The following is a 15,350-nucleotide window of genomic DNA, read 5'->3' on the forward strand; positions in this document are numbered from 1 at the left end:
CTCTGTTAAATTGGATAAACACAGGTAACATGCAGGCATGTTTAATGTCCTGGGTTTGGAGGTGGTTGCCCAAAGAAATTGCAGTTTTAATCCCCAGAGGTTTTCAAAACCAAACTGGTACCACCCTGACAGCCTCATGCGACACTGCTGACTCTGCTTTGAGCAGGTGTTTGGACTGGAGATGTCCTGAGGTCCCCTCTAACTTCAACTCTTCTGTGTTTCTGTAATGAAAATTATTACTATTAATTAAATTTTAAAATATGACACAGATATATAATGGGAATATGGTTCTAGAAAGTTAAAAGYGTATTATTTCTGGTATGCTGAGAGYCTCCATTTGCAAATCTGAAACTCTGATTTATTTCTAATGCTTTTGGTACGCAGTRTAGGTCGTAAGAGTGACTGCRTTCAGTGTTCTTTACACTGTACTAAACTTTAATTCCTAGATGAGAAATGAAAGATGAATCCATTTAATTGGGAAATGAAGTAACGATTATCTGTATAATGCCTGTACGTACGATCTGTGCTATTCTGGGTCGCTCTTTTCCCCAGTCCAGCAGTATTTCAGGTGCTGTGCCGGTTGTGTGTCCCCTCTACAGATCCATGAACAGCAGCAGGCCCCGGGCCCGCCATGGAGGGACAGACCCCGCTGGGAGCCGCGGCCGCTGTGGCGGATCCCGAGCCGGGCCCGGCCCCTCAGGCCCCGCGGAACTSCTCAGCCCCAGCCCGGGGCCAGCCCCCGGCCCAGCCCCTGTACCTCAAAGCACTGACCATCCCGCTGTTCCAGCCCGTGCCGCCGGGATCCCTGCAGCCACTGGTGCCCGCCAGGAGCTGCGTCCATCTGGACAGCGGCCACATTCCCCTCATCCTCAACCCGCTCCTTCCTGCGGACGGCACCGAGCGGCCTCCGCCGCCTTTCCAGAAACAGCTCGGGCAAAGCCTAACGCTGAGCATAGTCAGCACTTTACCRGTTTTGTCATCACCGACTTCTTGTGTGAACGCATCGGTTGGAAAATCGAAAAAATCTGGGAAATACATCTGCAAGCACTGTGGACGAGATTGTTTGAAGCCAAGTGTCCTTGAGAAACACATCCGCTCTCACACGGGAGAGAGGCCCTTCCCCTGCACCACTTGCGGCATTGCGTTTAAAACGCAGAGCAACTTGTACAAGCACAGGAGAACACAAACACACGTCAACAACACCAGGCTGCCCTCAGAGCCCGACATCAACGGGGGAGCGGAGCAAAATGAGAGACCGGCAGAGAGTACAGCCTGTCCCCAAGGCAGCAAAGTCTTGGGTAGCATCAGTGAAGACCAAGGGATACAGATCAAACAACCCAGTTCAGACAGTTCAGCGACAGACACTGAGAAACCTCAKGAGCTCTCTCTGTCAACAAGCACTTCATCAACTGCTCCAGAAAATCAAGAAATAACGCATCAGTCCTTCAGTTCAAAAGCTAATCAGGGCATTCATGAAAGAGAACCTCGAAGTTTATCATCTCCAGGAGCTTTGTCAAATGGTCCGTGCCTGAGAAAGAAGATGCAGGAGCAAAGAACTCCRACTGCCAATAAGCACATTCAGCTGCAAAGGCAGCAGGCAACCTCTTCAGAGAAGCAGTGGGATTACAAACCCTTGGAGTGCAGGCTGAAGAAGTGTGAGAGCACCGATTCGGGGTATTTGTCACGCTCTGACAGCACAGAACAGCAGATGCCATCATCCAGCCCCCTGCACAGTCTGCACGAGCACAGCACAGAGCTGGAAACCGAAACCGCCTTCAGCAGCCCAAGGTGTGCCCCCGGGAGCACTGCAAAGCCAGAGGGGCCTGACAAAGCTACAGCCTCCATGCTGGAGAAAAAGAGGCTGGAAGAACACATTTCAAAGCTTATTTCTCACAACAAAAGCGTGGTGGATGATACCCATTTGGATAATGTCAGGCCCAGAAAAACTGTCCTTTCTAAGCAGGGAAGCATTGACCTGCCAATGCCTTACACRTACAAAGACTCTTTCCATTTTGATATCAGAACTTGTGATGTAAATAGGAAAAAGAATCTTTCCCTTTGCTCAGCAAAATCTACCTTTGCACCACTGGAGAAATGCAAGCCAATGTTTTTCCACTCAGTTCCTACCCAGTTCTCCACAACAATCGACACTGTGCCTGTTACTCGGAGCAACTCCTTGCCTGTTGTGGAGGCAGCGAGGATGGTGCATGACAAACCAGGWTGCTCAAAACCACTTTCTCTTACTAAGCAGTCTGTAAACACAGGCACTGCTGCTTTGCTGCCTAGCAACAATCTCACTGCGAATTCAGTGGATTTCCCTAATAGCCATCCCCGAGCTTTAGTCAGACAAACAGCGGTGGATGATTTGCCCCTAAGTAATGTGGCTGATCATCCTTCTCTGTCAGAGGAGCTGAAAGGGAGTAAAAAGCTTGGGGCTGGAGAAGTAATCAGTGCTAAAAATAAAAAGCACAATCAAAGGAAGTTAAAGATGTTCTCTCAAGAAAAATGGCAAATGTATGGAGACGAAACATTTAAGAAAATCTACCAAAAAATGAAAAGCAGTCAAAATGCCAAGAAAATTAAACAAAGAGGGAATAAGATCACAGATATTACAAGCTTCACTCCTAATTCAGGGGAATCAGCCAGCAGCACTGAAATTACTGAGGAAAGAGATGACAGGAGCTCTGTAAGTGACAGTCGTTCCTCCCTTGTGACAGCAGCTTCAACCACGGGTAAATCAGGAACCTGTACTGATGCTAATCGTGTTCTGCAGAATGTGTCCTCTGAGGAAGCTGCAGACAGAGTGTCCCACCTAATGGAGACATCACATCCCATAACTGCTGGAGCTGGAACCAGCCCAACATCCCGAGAGCTCTGTGGCAGTGACACGGAGAAATGCACAGCTGGCAGCAGCACACTGCTGGCTCTGAGCAGTGGTGAGCTCAGGCTTCAAAATCCTGAATGTCAGCTGAGCAGCCAYGGGAGGAATGAGGACTCATTGCCAGTGCAGAGTAGCAACTGGGAGAAACCAAACCCTGGGAAAGAGTCCAGTGCATTTGAGTTAGATTGTAAAARCCCTTTGCACAATTATGGGAACCATCACGGGACTAAGGAAAGTGGCCAGCACGGCCCGACGCCCCCGTGGGTCCATTGCAACAACAGAGAAACTGCAGGGAAATCCCAGACTTTGCCATCAGAAAGGAAAAAGCTGAAATTCGAAGTGGAGAAGACACAAAAWGTGATTTCAGTGTCCTGCCCTAGTCCTGGTAGTGAAACCCCTGCAGTAAGTGAAGCAGAGAGAATCCCTTGCTCTGGCACTCACAGTCTTGCCACAGCTCCAGTGAAATTCTCCAGCAAATCAGAGGAGCAAAAATCAAGCACAGGAATTAATGAATCCACTGGAAGGACTGAGAATGTGGAATATATGAAAACAATCAAACTTCCCACAAAAACTCTTAATTATAGTGACATTAACCTTCTTTCACATCCCGCAGGTGCCTCAAAAGCTTCACTGGTGGGACTTTTAGGGTCTGAATTAAGGGGAAGTGATTCCARCTCTTCTGCCTTGCACAATGCAGCAGATGGAGATGACAAAACACATCTTGTCAAAACAGCAGCAAAAGTGCCACTTCTCAATGACAATGCTGTGGATGTGTCTTCTCAAAGTCATCATCTGCAATCTGGTCATTTAAGTCCAGTCCCACAACAAAATGCCTTTTCTCCAAAATATATMCTTAAATTGCCACAGGACAAGAGAGCTTCAGATCTGTCACTTTTGCTTAGATCTGAACAGGAGATGACACCTGGCACACCTGTGGGAGACTCCTTAACCTCCCTACCTTGCTCTTCCAGCAGCACATCCCTCCATTCTCATTCTGATGATGTGATTTGCTCCCCTTTAAAATCTGAAGTGAGACAAAAGACTGGCAAAGGAGACWTTCAATGGAATCTACACACAAACTGGAAAAATCCAGGATTTTGTTCAYCAGTCAAGCCAGAAACCACAAATACTTTAACCACAGCAGAGAACACCTTTCATAACCAAAACTTCAGGCAGCAGGATAYAGCAAGAGAGGATTGGAAAAACAAACAGAACAAGAATAAATTCAATTATCAAAGGCAAACAGAAGAGAARTGGATGAGTAAAAGTACTTGCTCTACACAGACTCCAAAGAAGAAAATATGCTTTACTTCTGTGTATACCAGTGGCTTTTTCATATCTGCTGACATCAAAGATGAGAGAAAGGCTTTACATCACCTTTGCTCGGGAAGTGACTCTAGGATAAAGACATCAGCTTCTAGCAAGGGTGCMGAGCCAACAATCCTGGGATGGGACAGAGTGGGAAGCCCACGCATCCTTAAGGACATCCCACCYCCACTGCAGGATCTGCAGCATTCCCAGAGCTCAAGAGACAACCCCGCTTATTTTTGCCACTCTTTTGGCACGTTTTACTGCCACACCCTCAGCACTCACTGTAAAGAATTCCCAGTGCTGCCCCACAATAACAGGACYTGCTACTCTGGCACTTCACCCATGCTGGGCTCCAAGAGCACCTTCCCATCCCTGAGTGCTGAGCCCAGGCTGACCTGGTGCTGCCTGAGCAGGAGCCTCCCCCTGCCCTCGGAGCAGAGTGGGGATGCAGGATCTGCCCACTCCTCCGTGCCCACCTGTGACAAGGAATCCAGCACCCTGTCAAAATACGACATTTCCATTTTCAAGATGAAAAATATTAGCAAGACTGTGGCGTATGGCTTAACGAACACAAGCTTAAAATCGTTGGTTTCATCCTTTTCTAAAGGACACCAGATGCAAGAGGTAATATTAATAATCCTATTTGCTATCTCAAGAGGGTGTTATTGGCTGACAGCCACCCCCACCCTCTTATTAGAAAAATGAAATAATTATCAGAAGCGTATTTATGGGCATTTACAGGCATTTGCTAATACAGAATTTACAATTTATGCTGTTATATTCATTTGATGTATAAGAAAGCTACACTTCTGTGTGAACATWTAAGTTTCTTTCACTTGACATTTYGGAATGCTAATARTGAGAATAGTGARTTTCTATTTCTTGATTTCTTTCCCYRTAGAGGGATGTTTTATATTTTTCTGTAACAGCATATGCATTTCATTGTTTTCATTCCAAATTAATATTTGACTTGGAGTAGGACTTAAATACAAAGTTGTGCTATTTACTGTGATGCTGTTCAGCGCTATTYAAAAAGTGMAGATTTCCARCCTCTCAGTCAATRTAATTCACAGTTTTCAYRTACTTCATTTTTTCCCAATATTCTCAACAGTTMAGCACTGCAGCTCCTGGTGGTTCTTTCAAAAATATTTCAGAGCAAAAGAAGAAAGCAGTAGTTTGCAAAAAGGAAAAATTCTCAACAAATAAACTCAAGAGAAGCCACAAACAGAAAAGGATTAAAGTTACCCCTAAATGGTAAGGAGTATGGCTTTCAGATTCCCTAGATAYAGATATCATTTTGCTGAAATGGGTGCAAAACTCCACAGAAAATTAGAAGTCATCCCTGAAATTCAACCTTGTCAAAATTGGGGAAAAAAGGATAAATCTCTCAGAAAGAGCTCTTGTTATGCCACGGCAGAGCCCCAAAGGTAAACTATAAAAATATCAATATAATATTTATTATCAGGAAGAAACTTCCCTAAACAAGCCAGACATATCCCACAGAAAGATGGTGCCTRGTCACTTGAGTCTTACTAATGTTTAGAAATCATTCTTATCTGTCAAAATTGTCAGCATTTACTTTTGTTTGAAGGAAATCCAAATGCTTCTGTTTTCAATCCTGTCACAGCTCAGAGCAGTGTGCTTTTGTCTTTGGAAGATCCATATCCTGAGCTGCTATTCACAAGAGAAGGCTAAAGAATAAATATCAAGTTTAATACGAACTAACAGAACCATCTGTAGTTCAAAGGATCATTTGGTTTAAATAAAAAAGCAGGAAGAATTTGAGCACGAACCTATCAAGGACACATTGTCTCAATCAGCACAGCTCCCCCTGTTTGATGGGAATTCCTATCGGTGGAACATTGACCCTCTAATCTTTCAGGAGTGTGGGGCAGCAGGATGTCTGATGAATTGCTTCATTAAGAAACACACATTGTGTGCATGCAGCCCCCTTACTCTATTTCATGAACAAAATCAGACAGAGTGAGTCCCTTGAGGACAAATCAGTGTCAGTAACTCAATCACCGTGTCCAGTTTGAAGGGTCATGACAGCAAAAATAGAAGGCTCAGGCCTATGTCATTCAGCCTAGTGACATTCTTCTAGGACTTTTTTTCTGGTTTGATTTTYGGGTGGTGTTCTGCTGTTGTGAGTTTTTTTCCCTGACAATCTCAGAATTTATTGATACCAAATTCATTTATAACAAATAAGTGCAGGGATTCAATCAAGTACAGGGTCCTGAAAGCTCAGGTCATACCTGTTAGTAGATGGCCCAGCTGGTAACCACAAAAAGTAATTTAATTTTCTAATACACCAAACATCTGAATAAGTGCATCTTTTTAGATTTCCATTTTGCTCTGTGGATAGTGACAGTCTGTTGATTTAGGGATGAGATGTTCCAATGCACTTCAGTGTCACTCATCCAGCGTTACTGAAAGATGGAGCCAGATTAGGAAATGAAGCAGAGTGGGATTATTCAGTGGGAGTTTTCTAAATAACCAAAATCCTTATGTTGTTCCTTAGTGATGATGAATAGGTAGCACATCAAATTAAATATTAAAATAATTGTTAAAATCCTGATTTTTTTTTTTTTTTGAGTTGACATAAACAGACATCCCCTGCACAGTAGTAAATTGCTGTTTGATGATGAGGTGGTGTTATTCTCCTCTGGCTGCTTTTACATCTCCCATCTTTGTTTCTCCCCTCAATGCCCCTGGCACTGCAGGTACAGAGGGAGGCACATCCATGGATTTGCTCAGCTGAAAATGAACCGGCTGAGCAAGAGGCCCTGCTTTCCCAACAGAGCACTGGATGCTCTCAGGAAGGGCTGCTCATCCCAACCCYCCAGATTTAATAAGCATAAGAAGTGCCACCCTCCTCAATCCAAGATGCAAGGTAAGTATTTYGAATATTTGTTTTAAAATTAATGTTGTTTCAGTGATGTGATGAGAAATGTAATGAGTTTGAACATGTGGGGGAATAAAAATCAAAATAAAAGTTTATCCAACCTCTTTTCAATAGAAAATTACCTACACCAGCAAAAAGACACATCGTATTCCACCTCAGACAAACCCCTTTGCAGAAGGAAAAAAGAAGCAAAGAATAACTCAGGAATATCTTCCCATATTGAAAACCTAAACCACATTAAACAAAAGGACAAAATGCGTAAAAAGGTAGGTATTGTACCTTAATTCCTGTATTATTTTTTATTAACAGAAAAATACATTGTTAATTACAACTGGAGTTATATTTAGCTGTTTTAAAGTTCAAGTTGAGACTATTTTGTATCCCAGATTTTGTTTAAAATGTTTGAAAATGTGTGAAAGGTATTTCTGGGGGTTAAAATATAATGAAAACTTACTTCCGTTACAATTAGCTTTTTAAAAAGAACAATTAAACTGGCATCAATCAAATGAAATTGCTCTGGATCGAAAAGTTTAAATGTAAATSTTTTCCCCTCCTAATTCCTACAGGACATTGCTGGGCAAATCAGGGAACACCCAAGAACAAACGCCTCTGTCCAGAACATTACAGCTCCTCTGGGAATAGCTGTGACAGCTCATTCCTTTTCCTCCACAGCTGACACATCCRTGCAGGAATTCAGCAGGGACGTGGCCATTTGCTGCTGGGTGACACAGCCCCTCGTGCTCCAGCACTCCCTGCCTGGGGAATCCATGGCAGCTTCCTTTGGGTCTTGCCCTCCTGAGTTTACAAATCCAGGCACAGGTGACCAACCTGACAGCACAAACCCAGGGGCTGCTGCTCCTCTTTCCTTACATCCAGGAGCAAGCCAGGAAAATGCACTGAGGGTAGAGTCAGAGAGCCAAATATTTGGATTGTCAGACCCGGTGATTCAGGCCTCTGGAAGGGAGAAACTTCCAACTGAAGAAAACAAATGTTTGCCTCCCAAAGAAAACCCMACTCCCAGTTCCCAGCTGGGATGTTCACATTTGTTTGGATCACCAGCAGAGGCTCTTCCTGAGTYGGTCAGGAGGGCTCAGTTACCCAGCAGAGAACACTCAGAGAGGGAAGACTCATCCCAGCATCTCCTGGACCTGCATGGAAGYGCAGACAAGAAGGGATCCCACCTGCAGCACAATCCCTATGGAAGGCCACATGGAACAGCTCCTGCTACCTTTAGAAAGCTCCCAATCACTCTCAGATCCCCTGAGTTCAAGAGTTACTCTGCAACACCCCCCAAGACATACAAAAAGAGAGGTTTAGAGATGATGAGGAAGCAAACGCGGGTGGACTATGATGACACGAGCAGTGATGATGAGGACAGGCTGGTTATAGAAATATAGAAATATAGAAATATATAACAGGCTGCTGTGCCAGCCTGTTACAGCAGGAGATGCCAGGGATGTTTGATCCACGCTTCTGAAACACCTTCACATCAGCAAAGCCATTCCTCTGTGCCAGAGGCAGCATCATCTTTGGGAGAGCCCTTCCTTTCAAGGACTCAACCTTTTTTTTTAAAAAAATGCTCTTTTGAGGCTGGCATCGCACATTGAAATGCAAGAGTCAACCCTGTGTTCCTGACGGGTTTCCAGCATTGTTAACGTTCCTGCCAGGCTCAGAATTCCCACAAGTGCTGGCTGCCAGGGGGTGTGTTACTCCGAGCCTGCAGTGGATTGGGTTACTCCAATAMAACTGCAGCAGCTTCCTCAGTTCCTCAGATTTCCCAGGAGGGTACAGATGTGTTCCCTTCTCCATGTTCCTTTTTCTTGTARTCACTGCCTGCACACTGAGGGTGACACTAAGGAGAAGATCTGTTCCCTAAGTATTTGTGATATTGGAAGAGTCTGGAAAAAATGCTGGTCTTTTTCCATGTTGCACAAATGTCAATGCTTCTGTGTGAGAAATGACACAAGCATGCTTTGCTTTGTGTTTTGTGCCTTTTATGCCAAGATAAATACTCAAATATTCTTGATTTCTAGGTGGAGAATATGGGTGTTAGYTATTGGTATTTCCTTGTGGTAAAATTTCTGACAAGGATTTTCTCATTATATTCGTTACATTGTGTTCCAACTGATGTCACCTGGAATGTTTAGTTTTTATTGTAATTTTAACTGCAATGATGCCATTTTATGGAGGGTAAAGAAGCTATAYGGCATAGCTTGTTTTCTTTTTTTAACAACAAGTTTTGTGCCACAAACCCTAAAATTTACTGGTTTCTATGTGAATAAATGATTAGGTATTTCAATTTGACCAAATGTGTCACTTGCTTGATTAAACCGATGAACACTAAAAACATTTCACTTCTACATTATAATCAAATTCTAGACTTAAACTTCTACYGTTCTTGTATTGTGATTCACACATAGAGATTAATGGATTAACCTACATGGGATAGTTGGAGTTGCTTTTTAGTCATGCACAGGCAAAAGATTAAACAGATCATATTCATGAAGAAATCTAGTATAAATTATCTGAGAAAAAGAAATCTGCATGTGTAAAAAATGCTAAAACAGCTCAGAGAGATGGATACATCTCTGCCAAGTCCTGTGTATGGATGTCCTACTAACATGACAAGACTTGAGGGCATCAAAACATTTATTCTTTACCCTGCTCTGTTCAGTATTCATGCTCCAAGACAAACTGGTCGGGTACCAGAGGCAGTGAATTTAAACAGTGTGAATTCAAAGAAGTACACAAAYAGAATTTTGGCAGAAAAAGAGGAAAAGACGAGGGATGGGGAGGAACCATCAATACTGACACAATGTCGAACCATTCAAAGTTCTGAATCACCCAAAACTACAACTGGATTCTGAATTTGCAGAAAAAGCAGGAGAAAATGAACTACAAAGCTTACAGAGAGTCCCAGATCCCATTGTGTTCCCAGCAATGCTGTTGGCCAAGCACCTTCAGAAAGCACAGAAAGCCATTGCACCAAACCACACCAGCACCTCCACAGCAGCAATTTTCACCTCCAGTTATTATAATAGATGGACACGAAAGGAATATTCTATGTAAAGTTTTTCTGCATAATGTTTGTGGCTAAATGATGTATTTTAAAGGGGAATTTCTAGATCAGCAATTTAGAAATATTCTAATGACAGACTCAGAAATGCTGTGCAAGGAAACTTTTATCCTGTGTCGATTTTACAGCATGCAATATAGAAATTCCTTTGTCATTTTGCAGCTGTAGCTGGAAGAAAAATGGGACAAGTTAGCTGAGAAAGTAAATTTTAAACTCCATTTCCTGACAGAAGTAATCCTTGGCATTTTAGCTCCCTATTCTGTATAATAATTTGACCTCACATTAGTTCTTTAAAAGTGCCAATAATCCATGAGGGCATTTTATGAGGACCACTGAAGAAGGCAGTGACTCCAGCACAAATCCTTTTAGCCATAACAATCCTTGGAGGAGTCAGGTCTGAGTCAGGTACAGCAGTGGGTGAGGGCTGGGAGAAATGGTTTTGGTGTCAATTAGGGAACTSAGGGAGTCCAAAATCCAACTGGCCAAATGGAAAAAGGTGGATTCCAGCCTTCCAGAGCACACTGTGCTCACAAACACACAACGCTAAACAGGCAAACTCTTCTGTACCTTTTACACAGCTCAAGAATCAGCCACTGATGTGTKTAATTCACTCCCAAGTAGCTGAACMTAAAAACCACAGGAGGGCACCAGGCACAGAGGGAAAAATCTGTGCTTCCTTCTCCTCCAAAGGCAGCAGCAGTTCTGATGGATCATYGCTTTCATAAGCAAAGCTGAAATTCCTTTGCACATGAATGCAGCTCATCAACTTTGTCTTCCTTGCAGCGAAGGAAGCAAATTAATAAGGAATGCTGATTACTAATAAAGTTTATATTCAACACCTACATCTASCCAGGCAGATGGAAATTAGTGGATGTCTCAGATTTTGCCTCTTTGGATGGGAACACATTATTTCTTACCGTTTCAGACTTTTCTACTGATTTCATAATTATTGACACTTCACTGATCTGCCTGGCAAACCCCAACTCTTACACAAAGTGGGGTGAGAGTGGTATGAACCAGCCCCAGCAAGCCTAAATATTCAATTTATACATTGAATAAAAGGTCTGGCTTGGAGCTGCAGGAATTTGCTCCACAGGGGAAGCTCCCAGCAGCTTCTCACAGAAGCCATCCCTGCAGCCCCCCATGRCCAAAACATTGCCACACAAACCCAATACACTATCATGTTATTTAGGGCTGGAACAAACTTTCTTTCCAGCTCTATTTTTACTCATAAAATCTTGTTTGTCAATAGCCTCCGCAAAAGACAATGCCAAAATTTTTAGTGCTTCTGTATATGCCCTGCTGACACACACAGTGGTACCTAAACACACACCTACACCTGGTTTTGTATCCTGCCTAGGTTTTATTTGCACAGCCAAATTTGTTCCCATTCATCACTGTTTATATTGTAATAGTTTTCATGYAGTCAAGTAGCTTTGTTAAACCATTAATTTTACCTTAAGGATCCATGTGGAATTATTGCCACAGATGAGGAGTTCTGGCCTGTATTTTTCATTTACCATCAGCATTCCATGAGTCACATGGTTGAAAGGGTCAATAGTGGGGTTTTTTTACAAGATTTTAAAATACTGTGAGACTTTACCAGCTGATTTAAAGAGTCCTGGTGGAACTGGATAAATGTCACGTAGAAGTACTTAGAGGCTGTGTCTTCCAGGGAGCTGTTACCACAGTTTGGTTATAAGCCATCYTCTTAAGTACTTAAACATAAAAAAGTGGTTTTCTTTCTCACAGTCAAAGTACCTATTGACCACTCATGACAGCTKCCTGAATATGTTCTGCATTTATGTAATGCTTGAGTTCAGAGGAGCTGCAAGAGCCAGTTAAACAAGGGATGGACTCACTGAACAAATTTGTGGGTGCTTTGCAAAGTACTCAGAGAGGATTCTTGTGCAGCGGGTGTATAGACTATTTTAGCTTTAAAGCCCCCAGTGTAAAAGTCTCATTTTCAGCCCCTAATGATTGTTAGGGTTCAGAACCCAGACTTAAACAGGATAATTCTAATACAGTTGATTCATTAATCCACTTTTTAAAGCATCACAAGGGCTGTGCAYGTGCATTTGTAGCATGTTTTTGACTCACTGATTGACAAAACAAGCAGTGCTGACTACAACACCAGGAGCATGTTCCTAATCCAGSCAGGATTGGAAGAGTTTCAGGGATATATTAGACTCTGATTCATTTCAAAGATTCTTMTGCCATTAACAAAAGCAGGGCTTGGATAAGAGCCGTGGGAGCTGTTTCATAACCTCCTGGGCTCTTGTTTTCCAGCTGACTCTGACGGCCACTCAGGTTCTGCTGCTGAGGTCAGACATTCTGGACCAGCACAGACATTTAAGCCTTGATGGAGTCAGGCTTCAATTACACTTTCTGAATTACACTTAACCTCTGCAAATCAAAGCCTCTTACACATTGCAGAGGTATTCACAGGGCAAAATTTAGGTCACATCAACAGCTCTCCCCACTGTTTTTACACTGATACWGCTATAATCAGTGTTTGTATCTAAAAATCCATGATTTATCACTCTGATTATATATATCCCATTCAGATTTTCTTGAAAACATCCTTATTTCATTGCACATGCCCAAATAAAACATTGTGTCTCAAACACACAGCTGGGAGTATGACAGGCCCATTCAGCTGAGCTGCTGTCCCTTTTCTTCTACAAAAAGAAGCCATTACAGAGATTTATTTCCTCCTCTCCATCAAACGGTTAATGCAAAAACCAAAAAAGAACAAAACTGATTTCCGTAACATGCTTTGGCAGCAACTGAGGTGAGCAACTAAATGGGGAAAAGGGAGCCAGGGTGGTTCCCACCTGTGTTAGGAAACCACAGTCTGAGAAGAGCAGCACTTGGCTGGGAAGCTGAGCCAGGACTGTAACAGTTCCCTCCAGTCTCCAAACCTGTACCTACAAATGCAATCACGAGATTGGCACAAGCAGCAGTTCAGAGAGCTCTGTGCACATACACGTTGGTGTGTCGGCTGGGAGGAGAACATGCAAAATTACACTCCTTAAAATTCATTAGTCCATTAGCTCCACAATGCTACTTATTGCTCCCACTGCTCACAGTGAATCATTTGCTTCGAGCTCCTTGAATGGAAGACACAAAAAAACCATCACAGCCTCTGCAACCCACGAGTGCTTTGTATTTCAACACATGCCACTTATGAAAAGGTTTTGTATAACTTTGTTGATTCTGGTTATGGGTTATGTGAGCTACAAATTGAGCAAAAGCAAAATGATACAAAGGTCTCAGACCTCAAGCCACTGTTGGTCCAGAAGAAAGAAAGTAAATAGAGCAAAGTAAAGCATTAAAAAACTACTTCATCCTGCCCAATATTACAGGGCTTAAGAGATTATATGAAAAAGGATTTACAAACTTTGATTTAAAAATAAGAACAAAGGCAAAATGGTCATAACTACATGCTTGATATGAAACACACCAAACTTTTTTTTTTATTTGAACCAGATGTGGATAGGCAGATGTGAACTGTTGGACAATATTCACAGAAATGGAATTAGGGAAATATCCATAATTAATAGCATTCCTGTGGAAACATGTTCTGTGCTTCAAAAAGAATTCAGGTGGTATTAGAACTGGAAGAACCTCCTTACCCTGAAGATGTTGACAAATTTGAAGAAATTCCAAGCAGTGAAAAAAATCCTGATTGGAGAAAGAGATTACTTGTGCAGAAACATTAAAGGAACCAATCTTCTGCTCWCAATTACACCAATGTGGTCCAGTTCAATTCAGTGGCAATGCACCAATAGAAYCAGGAGAAAAGCTTGACTGAAACATATAATATGAAAGATTTGTTTAGAAATGCTCAGAGGAAGAATTCCCTTTAGGAAGGAAAGGAATTGGTAAAACATTTTGGGGAAACAATAGGTTCTGTAAGATTTAAAGTGAAAAGGAGGAAAATGCAGCCAGAGAATGTTCCACTGCAGTTAAATCTTCTAAATATTTCCTCTGGGTTATTTAACAGAAGTCAGAACACAGAATTCACTATGGGGAACAATTACACACAGGAGGTCRCCAGAGAAAGCCATCAGGCAGTTCTTCCCCTGGATATCCCTGTCATTCATGGAATCCACACAACGTCTGTGCTCATCTTTCCTGTGCCTTCATCCATTGTTTCTCTCCACCTTAATTCACACAGTAGTGACTAATGCATTATGAAAATTCATCCATGCTGGATCAGTTACTGCAATGTAATTGCATTGCCTTTGCAGTGCTCTGTCTACCAGATGTTCCCTTTTGTGTTCATCARGAACACATTGTGTAAGAGGAGCTCCTCTAACCAAAAAACTCTCACCATTCTTGCTTTAATTACAGTGACACTGCAAGAAAACAGGGCCAGGAGRGAAATCTTATCCCTTATCCTTGCTTCCTGAACAACAGATCAACAGAGAGTTTCTAAGATAGATCTGACAACACATGTATTGAATCAGAGAATCACAGAACCGTGTGATTGGAGGTTGGAGACTCATTGAGTCCAACYATCAACCCAGCACCACCACCTTGTTCASCACCAAACYATACCCTCAAGTTCAGAAATCGACAGAAATCTTGAGCCAAAACAACCCCAAATCTGATGTTTAGCACAGCAAAGAATCGATCTAAAATTAAATGGGATTTACATCAGCTCCCAAGCTCTGGATGTGACAAATTTCAGAACAATGAGATTATAAACATTTTAGAAGTTGGTGATCAAAATAGCATTTCTGATGGAAAGATTCCAGATTGGACTGTGGCAACAGTAACTGTGTTCCAGTAAGGCCAAGTCTGAAAAAGCCCCTAAGATATACAAAGGGAAAGAAACATTTCTTCACACATCCTCACATGAATATTCCCCCCCTTGATCACTGCGTGACAATAAGAGAGCTGGAGTCAACACAAAACTATTTGGTTGACTATCCCTAAGTTCCTTACATAGCTTGTATTGCTTTAAATATCTTTGCCCCCTGAAAAGTTAAATTCATCCCACATTCTTCTGGGAAGGCTCAGGGCTGGTGTTCCAGCAGCATTCCTAAGGGGAACCTTCCAGAACTGGAATGGACTCACAGGTACTCGCCGTTTCCCCCCAAGTGAGAAATCACAATAATGGGATKCAGGGAAAATTAGAGATTATTTGGGAGACAAAGGCTTCACAG

General features: G+C 42.5%; 1 protein-coding gene across 1 annotated transcript; it reads left to right on the forward strand.

Moving 5' to 3' along the window:
• The first annotated feature begins 631 nt into the window (after window positions 1-631).
• On the forward strand, window positions 632-8,498 carry ZNF831 (zinc finger protein 831). The gene is made up of 5 exons (XM_057378118.1): window positions 632-4,816; window positions 5,304-5,446; window positions 6,916-7,085; window positions 7,212-7,363; window positions 7,664-8,498. Exons 1-5 carry the CDS (start codon window positions 632-634, stop codon window positions 8,492-8,494), a joined length of 5,481 nt encoding a protein of 1,826 aa, XP_057234101.1. The 3' UTR covers window positions 8,495-8,498.
• Window positions 8,499-15,350: the final 6,852 nt, after the last annotated feature.

Source organism: Malurus melanocephalus, unplaced genomic scaffold (assembly GCF_030028575.1).
Source record: "Malurus melanocephalus ecotype Western Australia unplaced genomic scaffold, MMel_1.1 scaffold_341, whole genome shotgun sequence".
NCBI classification, from domain to species: domain Eukaryota; kingdom Metazoa; phylum Chordata; class Aves; order Passeriformes; family Maluridae; genus Malurus; species Malurus melanocephalus.